The sequence below is a fragment of the Colobus angolensis genome, unplaced genomic scaffold, assembly GCF_000951035.1.
Source record: "Colobus angolensis palliatus isolate OR3802 unplaced genomic scaffold, Cang.pa_1.0 Scaffold32, whole genome shotgun sequence".
Classification (NCBI taxonomy): domain Eukaryota; kingdom Metazoa; phylum Chordata; class Mammalia; order Primates; family Cercopithecidae; genus Colobus; species Colobus angolensis.
The window spans coordinates 1,573,658-1,586,486 of NW_012116488.1; the positions used below are offsets into that span (position 1 = coordinate 1,573,658).

At 44.4% G+C, this 12,829-nt stretch overlaps 1 protein-coding gene across 1 annotated transcript in view; it reads right to left on the reverse strand.

Moving 5' to 3' along the window:
• The window catches only part of TDRD9 (tudor domain containing 9), a 136,094-nt gene that overhangs the window by 10,129 nt on the left and 113,136 nt on the right, over nucleotides 1-12,829 (reverse strand). The window contains exons 29-33 of the mRNA XM_011951409.1: nucleotides 10,802-10,957; nucleotides 9,993-10,063; nucleotides 8,029-8,138; nucleotides 7,051-7,147; nucleotides 1,780-1,918 (exon numbers count right to left, since the gene is read on the reverse strand). Coding sequence (XP_011806799.1) covers nucleotides 1,780-1,918; nucleotides 7,051-7,147; nucleotides 8,029-8,138; nucleotides 9,993-10,063; nucleotides 10,802-10,957 — 573 coding nt within the window. The remainder of the gene's footprint in view (nucleotides 1-1,779; nucleotides 1,919-7,050; nucleotides 7,148-8,028; nucleotides 8,139-9,992; nucleotides 10,064-10,801; nucleotides 10,958-12,829) is intronic.

A 12,829-nucleotide genomic window follows, 5' to 3' on the forward strand; every position in this document is an offset into this window, starting at 1 on the left:
ATATGGTAGGTGTGGGCTTAACTGCATATGAAACTGTCTTCTAAAACAGTAGCACTAATCTGCACTCCCACCAGCAATGAACAAAAGGTCCCCGGGACCTGCACCACATCCTTGCCGTTGCTGGTTACTGTTAGGTTTTGGATTTTAGCCATTCCAGTAAGTATGTGGTGCTATCTCATGGGAGTGTCAATTTGCCTTTTCCTAATGGCATATGATGCTGAGCATCTTTTCATGTGGTTATTGCCACGTATATTTTAATTTTGTTGCCTGTTTTCTTATAATTGAGTTTTTTTTTTTTTTTTGAGACGGAGTCTCGCTCTGTCGCCCAGGCTGGAGTGCAGTGGCCAGATCTCAGCTCACTGCAAGCTCCGCCTCCCAGGTTCCCACCATTCTCCTGCCTCAGCCTCCTGTGTAGCTGGGACTACAGGCGCCCGCCACCTCGCCCGGCTAGTTTTTTGTATTTTTTAGTAGAGACGGGGTTTCACCGTGTTAGCCAGGATGGTCTCGATCTCCTGACCTCGTGATCCGCCCGTCTCGGCCTCCCAAAGTGCTGGGATTACAGGCTTGAGCCACCGCGCCCGGCCTATAATTGAGTTTTAAGAGTTCCTTACATATTGTGGATGCAAGTCCTTCATCAGATATGCAACTTGTAAATATCTTCTCCTAGTGTGCACTTGGTCTTTTCTTCCTCTGAAGAGGGTCTTTTGCACAATAAAAGTTTTTAATTTTGATAAATTCAAACGTATCAATTTCACAGATTGTGCTTTGGGTGTTGTATTTACAAACTCATGCCACACCCAAAGTCACACAGATTTTCTGTATTTGCTTGTAGCATCTTAATAGTTTTACATTTTCCCAGTAGGTCTATGGGTTAAGGAGTAGTTTCAAGCCCATAAGCCCCTTCTTGAGACCGGGCAATCATGACGTAACAGCTACAGAGACACACCCACACCTGCCCCTGGAGCATCGGCAGCTGTCTCCACAGCTCCTCCTTTCCCCCAGCCCTTCAGTGTGGTATGTTAACCTCACCCGTCCCAGGGAACTTCTAAGAAAGAAAGGCAATTGAGTACTTAGAGAGTAGCATTTCTCAAACTATTTGTGGTAAAGGATCAGTTTTGGTTTCCTCACTTTGTAAAATGCAATAAAAATAAATTACTATAATGATGAAAGATTTTTTTAATGTACACAATATGAGCCCATATTTCTCATTATTAGATTCAAATGACATACAAATACTTCCTGTACTTGCTACACAGTTTCCCTGTCTGCCTCTGCCACCTCACCCCAGAGCTAGTGCGGTGCCCAGACAATGCTGCAAGTAGCTCAGCTCTGCACTCACGCCGCCCCAGCCCTCTGCTCAGCATGGTCACCAGGCTGGGAGAAGGGCAGAGGGGCAGGAACTTGTGTCCTCCTTTCCCAGTAAGAACTAGCGAGGATGTTCCACTTCCTGACTCGGAATGAGATCCACAGCAGCCCTATAGCCCGTGGTTTAGCTGATTGCCCAGAAAAAAAGCTTAAGCCAGGAGACACCAAATGAGAGATTCAGAGAGCACCATCTATCAGGAAGTTACTTTTCACAGGAAAGATACGTCAAACTGGCAAGTTACGGAGCGGTCCTCCCAGAAGGCGACCCCAGGAGGGACAAGGAATATGCACATCTCCAGGACCAGAGGCGTGTGTCTGCACCGCAAGCTCCACAGCAGACTCTGCACTCACTGTCAGGCGAGCAAAACCGGAGAGAGACAGGGTTGTGGCGCCGTGATGCTGTGCTACCCTTACCTCGACAACATCCTCCACGCTGAACTGAACGTCAAACGCAAGCTCCATGTCGTGCTCGGGCAGTATGGAAGCCCCTGTAGTTGGATTCCACCCCAAACCACAAAGGACTCCAGTATAGTACTTGCCATTCTGATCAATCCTAAATGGAATGTTTTCAGAAGAGTCCATTATTTCAGAATTGTTAAAGTACATATTTTAGCATGTAAAAATTGACTGATAAAATTATCCTAAATTCTGCCAGCCCTAGCACAGCAATTAATTTCATTTGTGCATTTTTTCTGCCAGTTTTTACAATCAAAATATAGTTACAAACTATATAGGTAAGGATAGTAAATTCCATATTTTTATTAATACTTAATTTTTATTAATACTTTATTAAGTTTCTAATGTGGTAGATAAGATAATGAAAAGAATATTTTATCATTAATGGGGTTTTTTTTCCCCTTACCTTTAAATTCCTTCCATGGGTTAAATTCTTATTAGGGAGATGTCTGGAGAAAGGCTATGCACATATTTATGACTTGTGAAACAAGTCTAGCACTTAGAAAAAGCCTAAGTCTGTTCCACCTTCTCATCCTAAAACAATGGTGCACACTTACAAAGTTTTATATCCCAGTTTTATCACCACCCTTCTCTGACCACTGGCACATCCTGTCACTTTTACCAGTCCCTAAATCCGTTAGCCTCTCTATTGCTGCTGCCAACAGCCTGGTCCAAGCCACTGTCACTTCTCACCTGGACTTGGTAACAACTTTTCTGACAAATTCCCCATCTCTTACTCCTGTCTCTTCCAATCTTTTTTCCATAGAGCACACTGGGGTAGCTTTTCAAAACAAATCCAATATTACTCCCGTGCCTAAGGCGCCTCAGTAGTTTCCAACTGCACTGGGAATGACAGTGGGATCTACAAGCCACAGTGGTCTAGATGTGACTGTGACTACGGTAAAACTCACACTGTGTGGCTTCTGCAGCTAGACTACAAAAGGTGACACAGGCCAGGTGATATGCTTAAGCTTTGTGTCTCCACCCAAATCTCATCCTGAACTGTAGTTCCCACAATCCAAACCTGTCATGGGAGAGGCCCTCTGGAAGGTAGTTAATCATGAGGGTGGTTACCCTCATGCTGTTCTCGTGATGATGAGTGAATTCTCATGAAATCTGAGGGTTTTGTAAGGGGATTTTCCCCCTTTTGCTCGGCACTTCTCCTTGCTGCCGCCATGTGAAGAAGAATGTGTTTGCTTCCCCTTCCACCATGACTGTGAGTTCCCTGAGGCCTCCCCAGTCGTGCGGAACTGTGAGTCAATTCAACGGAACTGTGAGTCAATTCAACCTCTTCCTGTATAATTTACCCAGGCACGGGTATGTCTTTATTAGCAGCGTGAGAACTAATACACTGGGCGCAGTGGCTCACACCCATAATCCCAGCACTTTGGGAGGCCGAGGCAGGCAGATCACTTGAGGCCAGGAGTTCAAGACCAGCCTGGCCAACATGGCGAAACCCCGTCTCTACTAAAAATACAAAAATTAGCCAGGCGTGGTGGTGCACACCTGTAACCTCAGCTACCTGCGAGGCAGAAGTGGGAGGATCGCTTGGAGGCAGAGGTTGCAGTGAGCTGAGATGGCGCCACTGTACTCCAGGCTGGGTGACAGAGTGAGACTTCAACTCAAAAAAAAAAAAAAAAAAAAGTGACAGTTGCCACCTGGCTCATTCTCAGGACCCTCAGCACCAACCCACCATGCTAAGGACACCCAAACTAGCCTACAGACAGACCACTTGTGGAAGTCCTCAGCGAGAGCAGCTGAGGCCTCTGGCAAGCAGCAACCACCAGATGTGAGCCTGGACACCCGCTAGCCTTCAAATCGTTCAGCTGGAGGCCCCAACACTGGGAGCACAACAAGCTGTCCCTGTGTACACTGACACAGTTCCTCACCCACAGAGGCAAAGAAGGCTGCTGTAGCCCACTGAAGTTTTGGGGTAATTTGTTTTAAGCCATAGTAGCTGGAAAACCCAGTTAAACAATCAGTCTTCGTTCAATCCACCCTCATTTAATTTGTTGTTTAATTTTTGTGGGTACACAGTAAGTATATATATTAATTTTTAAGTTTTAATTGACAGAACTTGTTGTTGTTGTTTAAAGATCCCCCCACCCTCTCATGCCTATTCAGAAGCACCATCTTCCTAGGGTTACAGCACTGCCCTCGACACGTGACTTACCCTCTAAATCATGGCCAGCATTTGGCAGTCTCCCGAGTAGCAAAACCTGGCTCCAGGAACCAAGGGAAGCAGGTAAGTACAGTGATCTCGTCACTACACCAATAAGGGAGTGTTCTCAGATGTCTGCTCCCATCCTGGAGGTGCCAGGCTCTGCTACCATGGAGCATTCTGCTCACCCAGGGAGGCGGCCTCCACGAGGTACACACAGCCTGAATCCAGGCTGACACCATCAACTACTCCAACTGTTCAGGGAAAACACCTCGAGGACGCACTCCAGGGACAAATGTGTGGTGGATCAGCTCCATGATGAAGGTAAGAGGAATTCTGGCACCAAGGCTCAGTCACCCTGAGTTACTGAGGGGCCAGCTACAAGCAAAGGTCACATGGCAAAAAGAACAAAGGAGGGGAGACAAATGGCAGCTAGGTCAGTCCACAGCCAGTTGGCAAGGAAGGGGACAGTGGCCTCCACTTAGATGTCTCTGCTTATGAATGGGGCGTAACACATATCTCCTTTCCCTTTTTAAATTGAAAATCAAGATAAAATTTTCTGTTTATCTTCTTTTCCTGCCACTGTTGTACAAAGGGTATATTAGAGGTGGCAAAAAATTATCACTTAGTCGTAAAGTTGAATCAGTTGTGACAGGACAGTGACACACGTGGAGGGAGAACAGACTTTACCCAGAGACTGCAGGCTTCGAGTTTAACAAGTGGGGCCAGGACAGCCTCTAGTGCAGCAGCCAGACGCCACCCCAACAGGAGACGAGTCCCATGCGGGTGCGCATTAGAGAGGTGGCTCAGAAAAGGAAGCAAGTGGGACGGGTGCATGGCCCGGCAGCGGCTCTCAGGAGCTGTGGGCTTTGGAGGACAGCTCCCCTCTGGAACACACCTGAGACCCAGTGACGGGACCCCTGGGCCTGGTCTGTACTGAAGACTCCCCTCCTGCTCGCTGCAGAGGACTGCATACTTAAAGCGAACGGAAAGGAGAATGCTCATCTCAAATCAAACAGCTCTCATCTTTCAAAGTTTCTCAAAAACAGTTGTTACTCACTCAACAAATTAAAAAAAAACTCCAACCTGAGAGACAGAGTAAGACCCTGTCTCAAAAAACAAAAACAAAATAAAAAAACACCACCACCAAGCTTATACAACTACTCAGAGGCAGGCAGAGTTTGGAGGAAAACAAGCCAGGCCCCCCTGCTATCTTTCTGATAATCACCTAGGTAAGCCTGTGGATTCAAAGACAACTAGCCTTACGCACACTGTCACATAAACCATCCCAAATCTGGCACACTTCAGTTAATTCAACAAAATGAGTATAACCGCCAGCAAAGCACTGTGTATTGTTATATACATAACCTTTTCCTATTAAGCTTGTGCTTTTTCTAGAAAGACGGTGTTTTAAATACCAAGTATGTCAGTATTTCTTGAATGTCTACAACCTAAACACCTGCACTCTGGAGTTTTAAAAATAACACTATATTATTCAAATCTGCAAAAGCTGGTGTTGAAAAGAGGTGAAGCAGGAGCTTTGTCTAGTTAAAAAGGCAAGCAGGGCGCCCAAAGTGCCATGACAGGAGGGACCTGCTTCCGCTCTAGCCAAGTCTCGGGCCTGCATGTGCACAGCGTGCTATTGCTCATGAGATAATCCCACTGCCACGTGTGGTTCCTACACATCTGTCTCCCCAACGAGGGCTCCAAGATATCTGAACTTAGAGATATTTATTGCATCATCATTGCAAAATTAGGCCACATTTCAACAATTAAAGGCATATTCAATTCCTTCAGAATGAGAGCTGCTCAGAAACAAGTGCATGTATAAATAAAACAGTGTTCTATTAAAATAAAACAGGGCAGTGTTTTGGTAAGCCATCATACGCCCATTCAGTGATGTATGATGCAATTGTCAAAATGGATATTTACAAAGATATAATGATATGAAAAACCTGATATTTGTGGGAAAAGAATACAGTATAACAAGAATCTTAAATGAAAATACGTATATACATATAAATTTAAAATAAGTATACTAAATATTTAAGTTTAAATCTATACATTTAAAAATGTGTTCATTTTTCACATTCGGCTTTTTCGAAGTAGCACATATTTTAAATAAAAAAAATTCGTACAACTAAAAAAAATCACTACACATTCTGAAATTGCACTGTCAGATTCTGAACAGGTGTAATGGCAAAAAGGACTGAGTAAACGGTGGGGCCCCTTCACTTGCCTTGACTGAACTCAGCCCGCGAGGTCTACAGACCACCCCCCCATGCTCACCAGCTGACTAGAAAAGAAGAAAAGGGTATCTTTCCATGGCCCCAACTCTTGAAGTGCTACCAGGCCTCTACTGCCATTTCCATCCTGCCCAGTAGAATGTGAGTTCCTAAAGCCCAAATATTACTCCTTTTCTAGCCACCCCCACCCACTGCTCCACTAAAACCTAGGTTAGTGCTTTCCCCACAGAGAATGCTCTGTCAATCCCTAATGTGCAAACAAAACCTTACAAAGCAGCAGCCCCCACTGTGAGGGTGACTTTAAGAGCTCTGCTCATACCATCACACACTCCTCTCTATCAAAGTCTCTGGGAGAAATCCTGGCTTAATCATGGCACTAACAAGAGCTACAATCTGCTGGGCAATCTGCCTTCTGATGTCATGGTTACCAAAGGAAGGGGGACTGACATGTACTTGTTGAAAACTGGTCACCAGAAAACGTGGAATCACATTTACCACCCATTAACAATGGGATGTCCACCACACCATGATATCTCATTTTGAGCCTGATTCCTAGCTCCATTTTTAATCTATTTTGCCCCACTTTTGCCTCAAGCTCCTACGTGACACTGTGTGTACCTTTACAAGTTTTCTGAGCTTCTTTCAAAATCAGCCCAAGCATAAATAAATCAGTAACAACACAGGCTTCACCCCAAGCAGCGAGACGTGCCGTGGCTAGCTTCTGTAAAGGCTTTCTTTCCAAAAGGAGCAAGGAGAGGCACCCATTTTTTCCCTGTCAGGGTCTTATTTTACAAAGCCTACAGACAAGAGGGATGCCCGTACCTTAACTCCATCACCGGTGCAAATAACATGCTGAGGAGAGCTGGGAGGCCAGGGATATGAGGCATCAGAGAGGTTTCTCTCAGCAGCATCGTAGATCCTGTTCAAGTCATGCTAAATCAACATCGGGCATTAACTCATGCTGCTCAGGGCAGTGTTCCCTCCCGGCCCACTCCTACTCATCTGCAGGCATCCCCTCCTCTGCTGAGTCTGTCCAGTCCCCACAGTCCCACCCCAGTAGTAACGCACACTCCCTGTTCTCTGTTCCCACAGTACCCTACAGAGAGACACTCTGCTATGATGCTTAACCTTTTACCCCACTTGGGGATAGCTCCTATTTTGGTTACTCTTTGCATCTCTTTCCCCTCATCAGGCTATTGGATTTTTCCCAGGGCCAAGAGCTTGGATGTATTCTACTCTGCAGTCAAGCAGGGTGGAATGAAAGAAAGATCCAGGAGTCAATTATTAATACTTCCCACATCCTTGTACAAAAGGAAACGTGAGAACGCTCCACTGTGTAAACTCGCAGCAGCCAAAGCAGTCAGCAAATGGCCTAAAAGAGTGGCACATAAGCCAGGCGTGGTGGCTCATGCCTGTAATCCCAGCACTTTGGGAAGCCGAGGTGGGTGGATCACAAGGTCAGGAGATAAAGACCATCCTGGCTAATACGGTGAAACCCCATCTCTACCAAAAATACAAAACATTAGCCAGGCATGGTGGTGGGCGCCTGTAGTCCCAGCTACTTGGGAGGCTGAGGCAGGAGAATGGCGTGAACCCGGGAGGCGGAGCCTGCAGTGAGCCAAGATCGGCCACTGCACTCCAGCCTGGGTGACAGAGCGAAACTCCATCTCAAAAAAAAAAAAAAGAACAGCACACAAGTGTACACTTGTTCACCAATTAGAGGATAAATTGTTCCTAGTAGCTGAAGTCAAGGAAAAGAAAAAAAGAGAGGACAAGGAACAAACAGAAGCTTTAAATTACCAGTCGCATTGATGGACAGGGAAGCTGCAACCAGCATTCTCTGGTGAAGGTCTTCAGGGGCGTCACTGATAATGACACAGTTGATGCTCTCCTTCTCAATCCACACACACCTAAAAGGCAGGAGCACCAGGAGATGGGGTGACTGATCCACCCACCAGGCAATATGCTATCCCAACCCACAAGCAACCCATTTCAAAAATACAAATGGGCAACTGCAATGATAGACGGGAAGAAATATTTAACCCCCCACTCTCCTGTACATCTCCTTTTACTAGACCACCTCTTCACACACCAGTCCTCAAGCTGGTCCTTGGCCCTCTTCTCTCTCCACTTCCTCGTGGATGATCCCGACCACTCCTTGGCTTAGGAACCACACACACACTGTGGATGCCCAAACCTCCAACTCCACTCGAGACCCTCTGCCCTGCACTGCCAACCCATAAGGGCCATCACCTGCATCCTGGCAGAGGTCCACCCCACAGTTCCTCCGTCACCTCTCAGCAGAAGCCTGCCGCAGCTCCAGCAAAGACACCCTTAATTCTTCCTCTTCCCTTCATCACTGACTCTAATGCAGCTCCATCCTGCTGCTTCCACTCTGAAAGTGCTGGTGAAGCTGTTTCTGTATCTCCTGCCTTGGACTCAGTCTCCCATATTCCCACCCTGGCTTACAGCAGGGACCAGCCTCAGAAGCACAATCCTGCCTAAGGATCTTTCTACTCTGAAATCCAGTGCCGGCTTCACACAGGAGGTCCTGAGACTATAAGCGCAGGCAGGTCCCCAGAGGCCTTGTGGAAATGCAGGTTCATTTGGAAGGCCCAAGGGGACCTGGGCATCTGCATTTCCAATGTGCTCCCCGGAGGACATTTTGAGAGGACAAGACAGGACATTTTGAGATGACAAGGCATCATTTTAAAAGGCACATAGTAAGGTTCACCAACCCTTTCAGGATGAAGTCTACATAGCTTGCCCTCGTCTACCACAAGCTTGGCACCTCCCTTCCTCCCAACCAATTCTCCAATCTTACTAAACTCACTCGAGTTACTCACACGTGCAAACTCTCAAACTCAGGCCTACGCACTTGCCCATGGAGCCACCCTCATCCCACCTCCCCTCTCTTCCTCCAACACCTGTACCTTGGCTGACGCCTCTGTATCCGCCAGGCCTCACATTTCTCTGGAAAACTCCATGGTCTTTCAAGGGTGGTTGAGCCCCCTAGATGCTTTCATGTTCTGTGCCCTTATCAAAAGCCCTATCACCCTATATTGTAGTTACCAGCTTCTTCTACACCCCCCGCCCACCAACTGGATCCATAATTTTCATGAAGACAAACAACTGTTTCTTGTTCACTACTGTTTGCCCCAAACCACACACTGCTCCTGGCATACAGCTGGCTCTCACAGCTTTGCTGAATAACAATTGTAACAAGAACAGAAAAAAATGTAGTCTCTGATAAAAGATACTCAAAAATGTCTTATATAGAATGGCTTTCATGTGAGAGAGAGAGAATATCTCAAATCAGGAACTGGGAGAGAAATGAGAAGTTAGAAAAGATAACACATTCCGGCCAGGTGCGGTGGCTTATGCCTGTAATCCCAGCACTTTGGGAGGCCGAGGCGGGTGGATCACACAGTCAGGAGTTTGAGACCAGCCTGACCAACATGGTGAAACCCTGTCTCTACTAAAAATACAAAAATTAGCCAGGCATGGTGGCATGCACCTGTAATCCCAGCTACTCAGGAGGCCGAAGCAGGAGAATTGCTTGAATCCGGGAGGCGGAGGTTGTAGTGAGCCGAGATTGCACCACTGCACTCCAGCCTGAGCAACAGCGTGAGACTCTGTCTCCAAAAAAAAAAGATGATAACACATTCCAACAGTTTAGATATAAAGATACATTATTTTCTGATGAGGTCTATAAATACAAAAGCAGAGAAAAAAAATTCATGGAAAACTTAAGTTAATCATACCTGAATTTGGATATTCTGGTCAAACTATGGCACTTTAGTTCATAAGGGTTAAAAGGCCCGTGAAGTACTGCCTGCATGCATAAATTATAGGAAGTGTTACCAATAAGCAAGATAACACTTAACATGAATTTTTAAAACTCAAAAGTCAGCTCATCCTTTAAAGAAAAAAAAAGAAATCTCATTCATAATGTCTTTACGATTCAGTTAAGAAAAAGTGCCTTAAGGAAGGTATTTTTCTGGGATGTAACTCATTCTCTCCAACGATTTCACTAACATTCCTTGATATATATATATGTTTAAGAAAGCCTTTGAACAACAAAAAAGAATCACTGACAAATAATTTAGTGAAAATACTATTATTTGAATTGCAGCAGACCAACTCAGTTGCATAGGTAGACCTGAGACCACACAGCCAGAGGCTGGGGAAATACAAGTGGAGTCTCTGAACAAGGAGACACCCTGGCCAGTCCTCCTCTCCAAGCAGGCAGGCAGCGCTGGCTCTAACAGCCAGCCAGGGAGTCCAAGGCTGGCACCAGTTCTCTGAACCCACACACTGTGCTTCCTTTAGTCTGACAAAAAAGCACATCAGGAGGGTTAAAAAAAAAAAAAAAAAACTAGTCAAAGCTTCTCTCTAAACCCCACTAAACACTAAACCCCAGGGTTTTTTATTATAAGAGGATTGTGAGAAAAGTAACAGCATTAAAAGCCAGAAAAGAAAAAACCACCATGACTACTGACTACAACTCCTAGCATATAAATGCAGAATGATACTAAGCTTTTAAATTACATTTTAAAACGCCTACAATCACCTTACAGTTTGGAGTACCCAGTTTATTAGAAGAAAAGCTCTCTAACAAAATCCGGATGAGATACTTCTCGTCATCTTTCATGGGAAAGGGTGCACAGCCGTCTGTCACGTTTTCTACTGACTTGGAAAAGAGGCCCTTGAGAACTTCATGGCTTTGCTGAACAAACAAGGAAAGTTTGTTTTGTTAAAAGAATACATTACAAACACTTTCTTCCAAACTAATCAAAATATTTCATAGGCACAGTCTTACTCTGATTTCTATGTCATTAATTAAAGTATAGGGAAATAATTTTATGAAGTTCATTTTAAGATGTAAACAAAAGAAATAAGACAGGATTTACAACTTTATTTCTCCAAACAAAAAAAATCAGACAGCCTTTGCGACATTTTAGCCATTAGAGAATTTAAGAGAAATAAACATTTTTTACAGTTTTTTGGGTTTTTTTTTTTTTTTTTTTGAGACATAGTCTCACTCTTGTGGCCCAGGCTGGAATGCAATGGCGTGATCTCAGCTCACTACAACCTCCACCTCCCAGGTTCAAGCAATCCTCCTGCCTCAGCCTCCTGACTGGCTACAATTACAGGTGCCCACCACCACACTCGGCTAATTTTTGTATTTTTAGTAGAGACGGGATTTCACCATGCTGGTCCGACTGGTCTCAAACTCCTGACCTCAGGTGATCTGCCTGCCTGGGCCTCCCAAAATGCTGGGATTACAGGCGTGAGCCACTGCACCCGGCCTACAGATTTTTTAATTTTCTTTTTTCTTCTCTTACTATCGTTCCCAAGAAACATTTTTACAGGACTTTTTATACATAAAATGTTGGTTTTATACTGGAAATACTAACATAATTTCCTGAAGTGTTTTTATATAAATTAAATACAGAATTCAGCCAGCACTCTGGCTAACATTTTGCTAGCCTGTCCTTTCCTGATACCCAGTATTCTTCATCCCCAGCAGAATTAACAGAAGTAAAATAAAAGACCTTCAACATCAGCTTCAAAAGTGGCCTCTCTGATCATCTCAACAGATGCAGAAAAAGCACTTGATAAAATTTAACATTACTTCAAGATAAAAAATTCTCAGCAAATTAGGTATAGAAGGAACATATCTCAACGCAAGAAAGGCCATACATGACAAACCCACAGCAAACATCATACTGAAGAGGGGAAAGCTGCCATCTTTACCTCGGAGAACAAGAACAACACAAGGATGCCCACTTTTATCATTTACATTCAACACAGTACTGGAAGTCCTAGCAAGAGAAAGTAGGCAAGAGGAAGAAAGAAAGGGCATCCAAATTGGAAAAGAGCACGTCAAAATGTCCCTCTTTGCAGATAACATGATTTTATATATAAACCTAAAGACTCCACCAAAAAACTTTTAGAACTAATAAACGAATTCAGAAAAGTTGCAGGATACAGAAATCAGTACACAAAAATCAGTAGCATTTCTAAACACCAATAACCAGCTAAAAAAGACATCAAGAAAGCAATCCCATTTACAATACCTACAAAAATAAAATAAAATACTTAGGAATATATTTAACCAAGGAGGTGAATGATCTCTATAATGAAAACTACAAAGTATCAATTAAAGCAATTGAAGAGGACACAAGAAAATGATAAGACATCCCATGTTTATGAATTGGAAGAATTTATATTGTTAAAATGACTATACTATCCAAAGCAAGCTACAGATTCAATGCAATTCCAATCAATATACCAATGATATTCTTCACAGAAATGAAAAAAACAATCCTAAAGTTCATATAGAACCACAAAAGACCCCAAAAGCCAAAGCAATCCTGAGCAAAAAGAACAAAGCAAGAGACATCGCAGTACCTGACTTGGAAATACACTACAAAGCTACGGTAACCAAAACAGCATTATACTGGCATAAAAACAGACACACAGATGACCAACAGAACAGAATAGAGAACCCAGAGGCCGGGCGCGGTGGCTCAAGCCTGTAATCCCAGCACTTTGGGAGGCCGAGACGGGCGGATCACGAGGTCAGGAGATCGAG